This window comes from Chiroxiphia lanceolata, chromosome 10 (genome assembly GCF_009829145.1).
Source record: "Chiroxiphia lanceolata isolate bChiLan1 chromosome 10, bChiLan1.pri, whole genome shotgun sequence".
NCBI classification, from domain to species: Eukaryota; Metazoa; Chordata; class Aves; order Passeriformes; family Pipridae; genus Chiroxiphia; species Chiroxiphia lanceolata.
Window position 1 is genome coordinate 22698554 of NC_045646.1, and position 14761 is coordinate 22713314.

A 14761-nucleotide genomic window follows, 5' to 3' on the forward strand; every position below is an offset into this window, starting at 1 on the left:
CCATAAATTTACTGCTGAGATATTCGTAAGATAATTTTTGATTTTGCCCTTTGCCTATAAGCTACACTAACAGTTGAGCTGTTCTCTTCACGTGCTTCTTTAAAGTTTCCTGTAAAGAAGCTCCATGTTCCAGAGTAAATCCATTCATCTGATGAATACTCACATCACTGGGAATTGTTCAAAATCCTTCAAAGAGGAAGACAACGTGCCCAGAAGAGACCAGGAGTTAAAATGCTGGCTCCCAAAGTAAGTTCAGAAACTGATGCAAAGTGAAAACCAACCCTAAGGAGGAATTTGCTCCAGCTTGGCCAGCACACTGGAGAGGAACACAAGGTTCCATCCACTCCTACAGCTTCACCAGCCCATGTTCAAAGACTTAAGACTTAGGTTGGAAGCCCTTCAAGAACCAAGATGAAGAACAACATGACACACAGAACTTTCCCTTTATTTTCCAATAAATTGGCTATTTTATAAAACAAATTTAAATAAAAGAGAAGCCTCCTTAAATACCCTGTGTAATAGGGTATGCTTCTGGATGTTCCCACTCAGGGGCCAGCAGTGGCACAGGCTCTTGCAAACCAGCAGATCTTGCCCAGCAGACACAAGGTCCCCCCACTGCCCTGTGCCAGAGAACAGGCTCAGGCTCCCAGTCTACATGTGGGATGCAGCTTATGCTGATTACATGAATTTTTCAGATATGCCAATAGATTTTCTGAGGCATCTAGTTAATACTGTGCTGCAACTCTTCCCATTAAGAGATTATCATTTACTGAAAGGATGGCTCAAATGTCATCTGTCACTTAAAATCCATTACAACCTTCAAACAGAAAGTGGTTGTGCTTGCTGATGTGTTCTCATGTCTGCAAGAACGATGCAATATGGCAATAAAAACAAAACTCTAACGTCCACGTGAGCAGCAAGTGAAAGAAAAATTAATAGCTATTATGAGATCATTTTTATGCCCTTTTTAGACACTCCAAACACTGTTTGCATATCAATCTGATAAATATTTCATACTACAAGTCTTCATACAGTTTGACACAGAACTCAATAAAAGCCTATTTATGTGACCACAAGATGATCGGACGAAAAACAGTTTGCAGTCAATTTTAAATAGATGCATAACAAAGCAAAACTAAATTACACATACTGGAGGCCTGCCAGGACGGCCCCTTTTTCTTTTTCCTTTGACTTCTGCTTCTTCAAGCTCACTGCCAGCATCTGAATGTGCAGTAGTTTCGTTCGTAGAATCCCTAGGGGGGAAAAACACTAGATAAATTCAAATGATTTGAAACCAACAAGTCATCTATAACCGACTGATTAAATACTTAGTCCTAAGCCAGAAAACAGACAGACAAACAAAGTCAGCATTCAAAGGCTTGCCACATTCATTCTGCAAACCAAGGAACCAAGCACTGTTAGCCCTGGCAAACAGCCTTACCTTCTCATGGGCTGGAATGTCATTTTATTGACTGGAAGTTCTTTAAATTAACAGCTTCACTTGGAACCATGTTATGTTTCCAAACTGGCCATATTAACCAGCACATCCTCAATACATCCATCCCACGATGGATTCACCAGGATCAACTTTCTTTCCCTCTCAGTGGCTGCTGCCATTCTCTCAGGGCCACAGACAGCACTGTGGGGTCAGTGCAGCTGCCACCTCACTGGGACAGTTACACAGGTTTCACTCGGGTCACACTGTTTTCAGTCACCCCCAGGACTTGCAGCTGTTAATGAAGAGGATTAATGCTGACTAAGAGGCCCAGAAAACTCCCTTTGGTTTGAACACCTTTATGACTTTTGCAGTTACAAAGATATTTTCCCTTGTACAAAGGAAGAGCCTTGACTCTGCTCAATGCCTGTTAGCAGAGAAGCCCACACTGTCATTTTTCCCTCGTTGCTGTTTCAGATTTAAGACCATACTAAGTGGGAGGAAAAAAAATCCCCCCAATTTCCAGCACGTCCCCAGCCAGAGGCACAGGTACTTCTCTGCCTTCCCAACAGACCTGGCTGCTTGAAGGAATCAGATGGCAGCTGATCTCCCCAGGCACGAGATCTTGCCCACATGCAAAACGACACCTGTTCCTGACAGGCTTTATTTGTACTGTGCAGGCCCACCAGTGCATGAGACCTCTGCACATTTTAATTAACAACTAAAAACCTCCTGGATTACTCAAAGATGGGGCAGGTGAAAACCAGACCTCTGTGGTGTTTAATACAAACACAAAAAGCAGATCAGTGATCTGGTTTCCAGAAACTGAGAGGCTTCAGCGAGCTGAGATCTACACGGATCTTCCACAGTGTCTGGGGGTTATTTTTTGTTTTATAGATCAGGAGTTCACGAATTTGCAGTGTGACCAAGAAAGCTATTTAATAATGCAGAAAGATATTACTGTATCAGAATCAGGAATGTTCTGATACTCCACTGAAATTACTGTACTGTCTAGGTCTGCTCTCCCTCAAATCATTCCACAGAACTATGATGAGTTTCCAGTATCAAGACTTTGTTTTTCAACTTTTTCCAATTTGCAAGCACAAGAACACCAAGGAGTCCACAGAATCCTTTACCAAAGCCAGAATGCAGAAGAACATATATGAATCTCTTTTTCTGGAAGTAACTTCAATGGATTATCTCTAAATACTCCACACGCTCCAGAAAACCAGGCACCATAGATTAAAAACCAGTATTCAGGTACATTTGAGTTCACAAATAACATGCTTGTAAAACAGCATCTCTACAAAATACTGAAAATGCAGCTTTGTTTTGATACAATTAAAAAGTAGATTTTCTGCTTCAGAAAATACGAGACTTGAAAAATTGAGTATCGAGCTATGAACTTGAAAAAAAAAAAAAATCAAAAATGTAAAAAGCCCAAAGCCAAGTAACAGATACCCCACACAGATTTCAAAATGATTTGGTAAAATAGGGCCACAGCAGAGAAAAGCAATGCAGTGAACACTGCTGAAAACTTGTTTGTGGGGGTGGCTGTATCCAGCCTTTACTCAAAGACCTCATCACGCTGTGAGCCCACGTGACAAAATGCATATTGCCTCACAATGGCAATTTTAATACCTTTTGAATACACAAGTGAGGAACCCCATAAAAATATCTGCTGCTGCCTACTGCTGTAGAGAAATTAAAACCATTCTCCCCTGCTCTCTGCAAGAAAACCAAGCTTCTCTCTGGTCTGCTCAGATCCTTACTGGAAAAGTTTTAGGCGTGGTGTGTCTGTCTAAGCAATACCCCCATTCCTGGAGAAATACTGTGCTTTTCCAGCTTGCACACCTGCACCCCCAGGATCATCAGAATATAAAGATTTCTCTCTATTAAAACCAGATTCAGCAATCCTCCCAGGCAAACTGCTCAAACCCTTCCCTTGAAACACTAGAGCTATATAAATAAACTGAACTCTACTACCACTTCACATGCAGCTTGTCCACAGAAAATCTGACTTTGCTACAGCCTTGGTTCGGGTCTAGCAAAACCTCTGGAGATGTGTGTATTCAGTTCTGGAAATTCCAATTGTTTCCAAACACTGCACATGGAAGAAACAGTTAAACTATTAACTGTCCTCTCTTCTTTGCCTTAAACAGACTGTTGTCTTAAGCCTGCTTCTCTTGATATTCTTCTGGTATAACTTCTCTGGCTTGCTGGAAGCCTTTTTGGCTTTTTCCCTTTTTGGGAAAGGCTCAATAAATCAGTACTAAGGGTGAGATTCATCTAATCTAAATTTGAGACGTACACAATGCAGAACAGAAAATCTTTAGGTGCAACATGCTTCATGCTAAGGTCAGTATCCAAAACTGGTCAAACAGTTTTATAAGTTTTATTTTCTCTTCATTGATCTAGACAAGCAGCTCAAGTATAAATGTTTAAAATTAAAGAAGATGAATCTCATCCTAACAACAGTGAGGCAGAGAGGAGATTTCTTTCAAAGAATTGAAATACTTAAGGAGCGAGGGGAAAACATCACAAAGTAAATTCCCTTCAACCCTGGCACTTATTTGAAGTAGGGAGACAGAACCAAGGACAACCTACAGTCCTTGCCTGATTTAACATTAAAATAAACATCGTTTCAAGCAGCAGGGAATTCTGCCTGAATCACACAACTCCTGCACAAAAATGCCCTTGCAGCGGGGCCCTGAGTTCCTTCAGTTGTGCCTCTTGCTCCTGTCCCAGCCTTGCAGTTGTTCAGGGCACACACACGGGCCCTTTTCCTCCTCTTTCTGAACTGAGAGCAGGAGCAAAGCATCTCCCAGCTGCCTGCAGCTCTGTCAGGTCTGTAACACTCACTGAGAGGAGCAGCTGGCCAGCATCCATCTCCCTCACTCCCTACACATCTTGCAGAACTGCTGGGAAGCAATTTATCTGGTGGCAGTTATCCACATCTTAATAGACCAGAATCATCCTGTCCTCCTTCCACGGGTGTGTGACCAGTCACCTGAGGGGGAAACTTTGGCTTAGTCACAATTTATCTTTCCTGAAGCTGTCGTGAGGGAAGATAATCTGGGCCTAAGGAGACCTGCCTCATTGGAGGAGAAGCTGGCAGTGCCTAAGGCTAAATCTTTCCTCTCCAAGACTCCTTTGACATGACAGAGACATGAGAGAATATGGCAGAGTGTGGGGGACCTACAGAACTGGGGTGAGCAGAGCAAAGCACACAAGTGATAACCCCTTTTAGGAGCTCAAGTTCACTCTGCTTTGCTTTCTGGTTTCTGTGGTGACTAAAGCATCCCAGAAAAGTGGCAATAACTCCAGGATCCCTCCTTAAAACTCCAGATATTATTCCAGAGTTTTCATAACTAGCCATTGAAACTATCCATATGTTAATAAACAGATTACTGGGCAGCCTTTTACCCTGTCATGCTTCTGAAGAACATATTTCCATAAACACAGTAAATTTCACATCTCTGCAAAATAAATGAAAACAAATTTACCTTCCTTCTACTATCACATAAAGCACTAGCTATGGAGTTTACACACCATGCCCCTTTAAAAACACACCACAGCACAAAACTGAGTTTATGTATCAGTTTTTGTAAATAAAACCACTGCTATAAGCTTTTATCAGTGTTGCTGAGGTGGCTCAAGGTTCCGCAGAGATAAATTCAGTAATTGCTACCACCACCAGGTTCAGCCTTGTGAAAAAAAGCATTGATGAAGAAAAATGGCTAAATGCACAGGCTCATGAATCATGGATGAATCAGCTCTCATGGTTGATCCTCCACACTCCAAAGAGGAACATGCCTCACAGCAAACATGAGTCATCCCATTGAGAGAAGACTCAGAACTGTCCATCACAAGGCTCAAATGCACCACAGGTTTTCTCCAAACATCTGAAACACCAATAAGAGAAATCATGTCTTCACTGGGTTCTGAAGCCAATTCTATGAATGCAGAAAGGTTAAAGATTTCTCTTTTCATGTTCCCTCAACAGAGAAGAATTCTGGAGGGGAGTATCTGATATGGTCCTAAGCAAAGTATATTAATAAATCAAATTGTTTAAAGAGAGTAGCCAAAAAGATTAGAAAATGTTATTAAAAAGTAGAAATAAGGCACAGAAGTGGGAGATCAGAATAATCCATCAAAGCAGCTTATTTAAAAGCTAGAAAGAAAACCTTGGCTTTCTGGGTGGAACCAGACTGTGGCTTCCCAAATCTGAATGTGTGAAGCAAATACCCCTAACCCAAAGATTGCTTCAGGTTTCCTCACCCTTAGCCAGCCTCCTTCCTGATGAAAGCCTGGTTGGGACCTTCTGAATTAGTGCTTATCCCTTTCTCTGATACGTCGTCCACACTAGACTTAATGTTCTGAGCCCTCAGGGGAGTCTCAAAACCTTCATGTGCAAATCCTGCTGACTTTTTTTTCTAAAAAGAAAGATCTCATCTTGTTCACAAGCAATCAAAACTGCAGATATTACTGATGATGATATCTCACCCACCAACACTTTGCACAGCGACATTTAAATGCTTCCCAGTTCTACCAGAAAAAAAAAAGATACATGTTTTCTTCCATTTTTTTAATCTTTCATTGTATTGGTGGCTCACAATCATCTTCTGATTAAAGAATATGCTGATACCCTTAATGTCCGTCAGGTTTTTCAGCTGGTGTGTAGAGTTACCAAATCCATTAATATGCACTTTTAACCTTAAACTCTATGATATTTCACTTCACATCTGGGTTCTCGAACTGGGGACAGGAATATCCCTTTCCTACCACGGCCATGACAGAACCTCACAAATTTCGATCCTTGGTATATTTCACAAATATTCTCTCACTTCTTGAATGTGGCACATCCAGGAAAATATGAACCTGGAAGATTTTTTCCACAACTAATCCCAAAGCTAATCAGGACCCCCCAGGCTGACGTTGGTCATCGACGTCATCCCTGGCTTTACCCTGTGCTCATCCACAACCAACTTTCTTTAAAATAAAAAAAATAAATGACAAAACTGTAATGCAGAGCATGTTATGATTAAGGGCATACAAATGGGTTTTTTTGTCCAAGCATTCAGTTTCTTAAATAAGGGGACTTGAAATGTTAGCTTGGAACGCCAGTCAATCCTGATAAACTGAGGCCCCTTCACATCCCATGGTAAAAAAGAAAAAATCAACATTAAAAAACATTCAAAAAAAAAAAATTTAACATTAGATAGTTACTGAACATACCTGGCACAGATGCCTGGTGCTGGCAGTGGGGTGAGCACAGGGGGGCTTTGTGAGGGGATGAGGAAGGGGCTCTGTGAGGGGACGGGGGGGATCTGTGAGGGGACGGGGGGGATCTGTGAGGGGACGGGGGGGATCTGTGAGGGGACGGGGGGGATCTGTGAGGGGACGAGGAAGGGGCTGTGGGGGGGCTCTGTGAGGGGATATGGGGGGGCTCTGTGAGGGGATATGGGGGGGCTCTGTGAGGGGATATGGGGGGGCTCTGTGAGGGGATATGGGGGGATCTGTGAGGGGATATGGGGGGATCTGTGAGGGGATATGGGGGGATCTGTGAGGGGATATGGGGGGATCTGTGAGGGGACGAGGAGGGGGCTCTGTGAGGGGACGAGGAGGGGGCTCTGTGAGGGGATGAGGAGGGGGCTCTGTGAGGGGATGGGGGGGTGGCCATGTGGGGGGCTCTGTGAGGGGACGAGGAGGGGGCTCTGTGAGGTGAGCAATCCATGAGGGGAGCAGGGCGGGGGGCTCTGAGGGGAGTAGGTGGGGAACTGGGGAAAGGACAGGGAAGAGGGAACACTTTGTGGTTTTGTCTTTGTTTCTCACCATCATCCAAATCCTTTTTAATCAGCAATAAATTAATTTTCCCCAAGCTGAGCCTGTTTGGCCTGCAGTTATTTCCCTGTCATTACTTCGCCTCGCAAGCTTCTTCACCTCGTGTTCCCCCCCTGCCCTGTGAGGAGGGGAGCAGGTTCCTCTCTCCAAAATTCCTTCCTAACTCTACTTGATTTACTCTCCAGCACCTTTCATTACAAACTTCCACTCTGTTCTTCCCAGTAGCTCACTTTCTCCAGGCCCAGCCATGTGTCCATGTGTAAAAGCCACTCCTATTTCCCAGCAAGACCAAAACATGCCCAAGCCACTTGCTGTCTTCAACTGCAGCAGCCAAAGAAAGGCTTTTTGCACAATAAATCCAGCTCATTGTAAGAAAGTGCACAATGGGAATATACAACATGGTCGGTTACAACCGAAACCAAGACATGCTTCTGAAATCTCACAACATTCAGAAGCATAAAAGTAGCAGAGATCGTTTTGCTTTTCACAGTAAAAGTTAAATCTCCATACGTAGAAAGAAATACCTTTTAGATTAAGTGGTTTATGTTCTTTTACACGGTTTTTCAGTGTATGAAAACAGAGAAGGCCTGGTACAGTCACACTAACCTGTACTTCTCTCAAGCTTGTGCTTTATCCTCACAATCACCTCTCTGTTTACTTCAACCTTTTTAAAAGCAAAGATTTCAAATGCAGAGAGAAACGTATACTCACTGTAGTACTGGCAAATCTGAAGTAATCATTTTTGCAGCACTCTTAAAAGTAAGAGCTACATAGAACTTCTTCTCAAAGTTATTATAAGACAACTACTTGGAAACCTCTTTCATGAAAAGAATGTCAAAGTCCAGTCTGTAAGAGAGAGAAAAAAATTGTTAGATGTGATTCCAAAACACTCATGCATCAAATAAAAAGCGCTGTCAACAAAAAAGGACAATTTTGAAGTAGCACTACTATTAAACCACATGAAATTTAGAATGATGGCCCCAGAACAGCTTGATCATATTCTTGCATTCAGTTTTTACAATTCTGTTTGGGCACTTTGTGTAATTAAAAAAAAATAATTAAAAAATTATGTGTTCTGCATTACCTCCCATATTTAACACATTTATGTTCCAATGGCACTACACTAATTCAGACTCCCTGGCTCACAGTTTTATGTGACTGAACTTCACAGAGCAGTCAGAAGCTGTGCAAGTGTGTAACTGCAACAGAAGGTACTTTAACTTGATGGAAGTGAAGTTGTAAGTTTAAATAATAATACCAGACTGTCTCTGTGGTACAACTACACCCACTTGTAACATCTCTCTACCCAAAAGACCAATCAAGGAGTTGACTAATGGCAGTAGACACCACTTTACCACTTTACCAAATAACAGCACAATGTGACAGATTCAATAATCTTCAGTGTAATAAAGCACACAACTGCCATCCTATTCTTCCAGAAAATGCAAGTTCTGGAGAAACCAAAATAATTTGTTCCATTCTCCCCTTTTACAGGTCCGGGGGTAATATAAAGAGCTGCATGGAGCACTGCAGCTGAGCAATGGCAATGAATACCAACTGCATGATTTTAAAACATGGGATATGTTCAAACTCTAATATTTAAATACTTAATTTCATGGGCAGGTTTTTCTGTGCTTTAATAGCGTTGCACAAGGTAGCAGGAAAATCAAGGTAGGAAGAGGTAACGTGACCTGCACCAGACACAGGACCTAAATGGAAGTGCACCATTCTAAACAAAACAGTGCAACATTAAATTATTATTTCCATCCTACTATACCACATCATTGTTTATTTACCAAACTGTACACCATGAACACTTTTTTGCCTCTGGATACTACAGTTCCAATCAGACTCACAGTTGCATACAACTAGTTCTTCTAGTACTTGGTACTTCATGCTACCAACAGTAGCAACAAATTTAAATTTTTCTCTATATGCTGCCATCTCATTGGCCATTTAATTGGCCACTAATTACCATATAATTAGTAAGCCACTTTGTTGCAAAACAAATGCTAACAAAGGAGAGAGGTTTGTTTGGAGTTAAAGGTACCACTCTAACACTAATGGTTTAAAGGGGGTCATTTTCCACAGCCACCTTGGTGGAAAAACTCTCCAGTTTCACCAGGACACAAAGTTAGTCTGAATTTTTCAGGAACAAAAAATGTTATATATGCTATTTGTGCCATTTCCAAAACAGTGTTTCTTCACTAGAGACACTGCCCATTGCTATGGTTTAAAGGGGAATGGCAAGCCCAGTCCACAACATAAAGCAACCACTTCACACACTGGTAAGATTTGTTATAAACAAACCCAGCATCAGACTGAATTCAGTTCTGAGTTGATTTCCTACACAACAAAATAAAGGCAGTGCTCAGATCTCTGAAATGGAAAAGTTCACTACAATGGGAACCAGGCTGAAGAAAAAGGTGTATTTTTTGTACACACATGCCTATGCTAACTGGACCTCAAAGGAAACCTATCCAGCTTGGATCTTAAGATTATCTAATTCTAGCAGGATACTGGGCAACCTTGTTTTTCAGAAAAGCTTTCTAAAGAAGTTTAAGAAAATTTATGTGTGCTCCACGTGAGCTATTTCCCACAGATGTTTAAGGCATCCTGCACAACTGCTACATGGGATTTTTCTGTTTAATTTTCTCTTTTAGCCTAGTTCTCACCCTTCACAACTGTTGGGCTGGGCATGCTCAGCTGTAGTAACCAGCAGCACACACCCGCTCCAGGGAAGTGCTTTCACAGACTGGGAAAAGGATACTTCCTCAGAGAGAACTTATTTGAAAAGCAAAGCCCTAGTCTGAAAGAAAGTATGGGGTGAAGGGTATAAAGGAACTGTTTCAGAGGTGACTGGACCCACAGCCTTGACATGGTGGTGGGGGCAGACCTGACACCCAGGGAACTGCGAGGGCCTGGGGGGGCTCTCTGTGCCCCTGTGCCAAAGAGGGAACTGCAGAACAGGGCTGGAAAAAACCCATCCGTGTGGTCTGGTCCAGACTGCACCATCTGAAGAGACACAGCTGCCCTTCTGCTCTCTTGTGATAATAAAAATACAAGAACTGCCAGTGCTGACAAGCCCGAAAATGAACAGCTCAGAGGCAGGAGCCCAAAACCAAATGGCACAATCCTGCACGTTGTGCGGGACCGGCCGGGAGCGGAGTGTTACATGGAATAACAGCTCTCCACTCCACAGCCCAACCAGCTGTGTCCCTCACACCCCTCCAGCACGGCCCTGCTGGGTATCCTGCTCCCACGTCCTAACTCCTGCTTCCTCAGCCCACACAGCTGAAGCAGGAAACCCTGACCGGCCTTGGGATCACTGCCTTGTGACTCCCATCACCAGTAACATTCCTCTCACTCACAGAAACACCACCACCTCCTTCCAAAGGGCAGCCTTAAATTAATCACCCACATTGCTTAGGAGTGGGTTGGAAATAAAATAAGGCCCTATTGTGACTAATAACAGGCTGTGCATGCTCAGAACTGTGGAAAATTCATTGATCCTTACTGACTACACAAATATGAACCTTCATGTTTATTCTGGTTTTAGTAGAAGAAACACCTCTGCCTCTTCGGCCTGAGAATAAAGCCATTGATAAAAATATCCTGAAAGCTTCAGACATATTCCCATTTTGTCGCCTTTACAGTGAGGAATAGAAGAGCAGGGGGAGGAACATTTCATATGTTGGCATTTTGGGTTATTTAAACTATCATAAACACACCACAGTCCTTTAACATGCTTCTATTTTAGTTTAAAAAAAAAAAGTCTGATGTTTTCATTCAGTCTCAATTTTAATGACCTTTGCATGTTTGCAGCTTTTTGAACCTGCACATCTATATTTAAAGATGACATAAATTTATGCTGGCACAGTTAAAATGACCTATAGAGAAATATAAAGCAGGCAGCTGAAAACACCAGTCAGTTTAAACATGCATTGGGAAACAAAGGTTTCCCTTTTTTGCCTCTGTTTTCCAACCATGCACATTAATCAGGGCAGACATAATAACCATTATATAAGACTTCCTCTTTAAAAAATGTATTTTCTAGTAAATTGTCAGGTTTATTTTATTTTTTCTTCAGTAAGTGCCTCAATGAACTCAGCTTTAAAAAAGGCTCCACAATTTTACAACAATGAATCCAATACATGCATTCTATCAATATTTCCTGTAGTTTCCAGTAACATGCAAAGCTACCTACATTTTTTGCAGTCCTTAGGTTGTTTATTTGTCTCTTTGGTGCTGGAGTAATTTACCCATTGTAGCCAAAACCCAAAGGAATGAAAAGATTGACAAATCCTTGAAATCTGACAGAGTCCTGCCAAGCAACTCTCTGGCTGCAACAACCAAATCGAGTTCAATTAACTTTACAGTGAACTAGGTACCTCTGCCTTCCAAAGCTGAAACCAAACCTTAAAACAAACAAATATAACAAAGAAACCCAACTACTAAATCTAGCAATTAAAGTTACAACATAACTAATCCCATTGCCTGGAAGATTTCCAAACCAAAAGGGAACTGGTATTAGACTGACTCCCAGTTCAAAATCCTTCCCTTGTTGACCAAGTGACTTTGTCCCATCTGAGTGCAAAATTAGTCCAACAATGGCTCCAACAACCAGAGCTATGTCCACTCTACCATTAACTGGCAGTGCCTGTACACCATACCCTCATTTTCCAGATAAAATGTCTTTGCTCCCTCGCCCAGTGCTCCCTGCAGGAACACAGGGTGGTGTGCCATGGCACTGCTCAGCACCCCAAAGCAACACGTGGAAAACTCGAGCTTTTCATAGTCACTTTAGAGACAAGCTTTCCATATTCTTGTCTAAAAAACACATCTGGGGAATGGTCCCCCCAGCACAAACAATCCTGCTCTGCTCACCCAGGGAGAGCTCCAACGCTCCATCAACCAGGTGAGAGACGAGAGAGGATCTCACATGCAGGCAGAGCAATTCTAGCTTTTACTGCTTTATCCAACCCCACACAAGGCCTTGGGCACAACACTTACATCCTTCCTGATGTCTTTCCTGTAAAATCCATATTTCACTTGATCACATTTTAGTGAGTACTTAAAGCAGGACTGAAAACCCAAGTGATAATAAAATTATCACTGAGCACTAATGAGTTCCTCGCTACTTACAGGGCACAGCAAGCTCTGCCCATCCATGGTCTGCAGCATTCCAGCATTCCTAATCCAGTCAAACCATGACAGGAGGAGGAAATATCAGCAGCAACAAGGCTAGCACAGCTCCACTTCCTACATCCCTCAAAATCATACCAGACACATCATCAGGAGCACTGCACACCCCTCCCCAGTGTGCCTCTGCTGTCAATGCTACCATTCCAGTAGGATCCTTGGAGAGGTGGACAGTTCCCAACCTGCAAAGGCACATCAACAGCCATTCTTTACAGGTATTTCCAACCATGTCACACACACCTGTGGGAACAAGAACTATCTCGTGGCAACCCTGAGCTGCCCATTTAACGTTGCCCTCAACTGCAGTTGTCCCCTCAGTTGCACCAACATGTAAAACTGACTCTACAGGCAAAACAGCTGTTGCTGCTTCCTCTCCCCAAATGCTTTCAGCCTAGAAAGGTCCTGCCCAGTCAGCCAGAAAAATCATCTCAAGCCTCACTTTGAGGGTCTGACGTTATTCTGTTATTCTCTTCCCCATTACAAATGCAAGACCTCGCACTGAAGGGTTACACAAATCACTCCTTCAGAGCTGGGAATAAAAGTCTTACAAGACAAAACCAAAAACCTCCGAGTCCTACTGCCACGTTTCTATATTTAGTTCTCTTCTCTAAAAATGTGTGAACTGCCAAAACCAATCAGTTTTGCTGTATCTTCTGCTCCTGTTTCCAGAAGGTAGCAGCTAATTCCTGTACTGTGCAGCCTGTGCCAAAGCACCCACACCAAGATCACACAGGAAAGCTGATACAATCTTTTAACCATGGTTGTAACATTCGTTTAAATGTCACACATCACTCAGACAATTCTGTTTGATCTCCAGTGTTTACTCCAATAGCTTTTAACTATATTATCATATACTGCTTTCCTCTAATGCCTACGATGGCCAATACTATAAGCACTAATTAATGCTTTGTGCAAACAATTGCCTGTAGACCTGGCTTGCTCAAGAACAGAAATGTCATCCTTTTCAATTTGTAATTATTTTTTTAAATAAACACAAATTTGAGGGACTGAGCACATGAAAACATTGCTTTCCCTTTGTTATTCTTACAGACTCTTCAGACTCTCACTCTGTGAGACACTTGACCTGATTTTCTGCAGCACTGAGCATTCACAACTAGCACTGAGATCACTGGGGGCTACGGCCACTCCGTCACTCATAAGGCAAATAATTATGGTCTGACTGCACAAGACTAAGAGTCGAGGCACTGACTTCTAATGTTAGTCCAATATCTGGGTGATTAATGTCTAAATTAACAACTTGCTCCTTCCCATCTGTCCCTTAGGATAACACCAGCCATCTACCAGCCTCCTGCCTACTTGCTCTGAACACAAAACACACAGCATGAAAAGGGCTCTACAAAGTTAGGGTCTGCTACCCTCCTTGAAGCCTGTTGCTCTCTGCACCTGTATTTCCAGAACTCAGGAGTCTTGAGAAGATAAACTCAATCATCTTTTTAAGATGATGCAAGAGAACTGAAAGTCACAAAAAAGCCCAGGGGACAAATTTTAAGTTGAGAGAGACTTTGCCTATCACAGAAAGTGTGGAGTCATCCTCCAAACAAAGACTGAGCAATCAATAAAAACTTGCAAAAGACTGAAGAGTGAAAGAGCCACCTTAACTGCGAGTTCTCAAGACAATTTAAAATTATTAAGATAATTAAATCCTTCCCCCCCAAGGACTGCCCTGCTCAGCTGATTTCTCAGTAAGCCAATTCAGCTCACTAAAATGGCCTCAAACTTCTCAGGGCTGTGCATAGGTGGTTTCAGTGGGCCAAGCAAGGGTTCCAGGAGACTCCGACATGCCTGAGCACAGGAGAGAACAGGAGAGCACAGCTGGACAAGACTGAAGGAGGAGGAGTTCCTTTTCCATAGGTTAAAATCTGATGCTGTGGAGAGGGAGAACGAACTCTCTTTCTCAGTGAGAAAAGGACAAGCAATGGGTTGGTACTGCAGGAAGGCAAATTCAGGTAAGACACACACACACTTGGTGAGGGCTAGTGAAGCACTCCAATAGTTTGCTCAATCAAATGGGAATTATCCACCACTGAAGATCTTTACTTTTCCCAAACAGATGGGTCATGTTTGTCAGGTACAACTGGCAAAGTCTGCAGTAAAAGGTTACTCCAAGGAGATTGAAACAGCTGGGATAAACCAGCCCAGGAGTTTGGAACACAGCCTGCTCTGGGTCTGAAAACACAGGGCAACTGTTCCTGTGCTGCTGGGGGGAAAGGCTGAGAGCTACACAAACTCTCGGTATCCCTCCTTAACCCCCACTTCTTC

General features: G+C 42.7%; 1 protein-coding gene across 3 annotated transcripts in view; it reads right to left on the reverse strand.

The window, feature by feature from the left end:
- STAG1 (stromal antigen 1) overlaps positions 1-14761 on the reverse strand; it is a 163403-nt gene that overhangs the window by 116613 nt on the left and 32029 nt on the right. For all 3 annotated transcript variants that reach the window (XM_032698451.1, XM_032698449.1, XM_032698450.1), the window contains exons 2-3: positions 7991-8125; positions 1151-1253 (exon numbers count right to left, since the gene is read on the reverse strand). In XM_032698451.1, the coding sequence (XP_032554342.1) occupies positions 1151-1253; positions 7991-8019 (132 nt within the window). In that variant the 5' untranslated portion in view covers positions 8020-8125. The remainder of the gene's footprint in view (positions 1-1150; positions 1254-7990; positions 8126-14761) is intronic.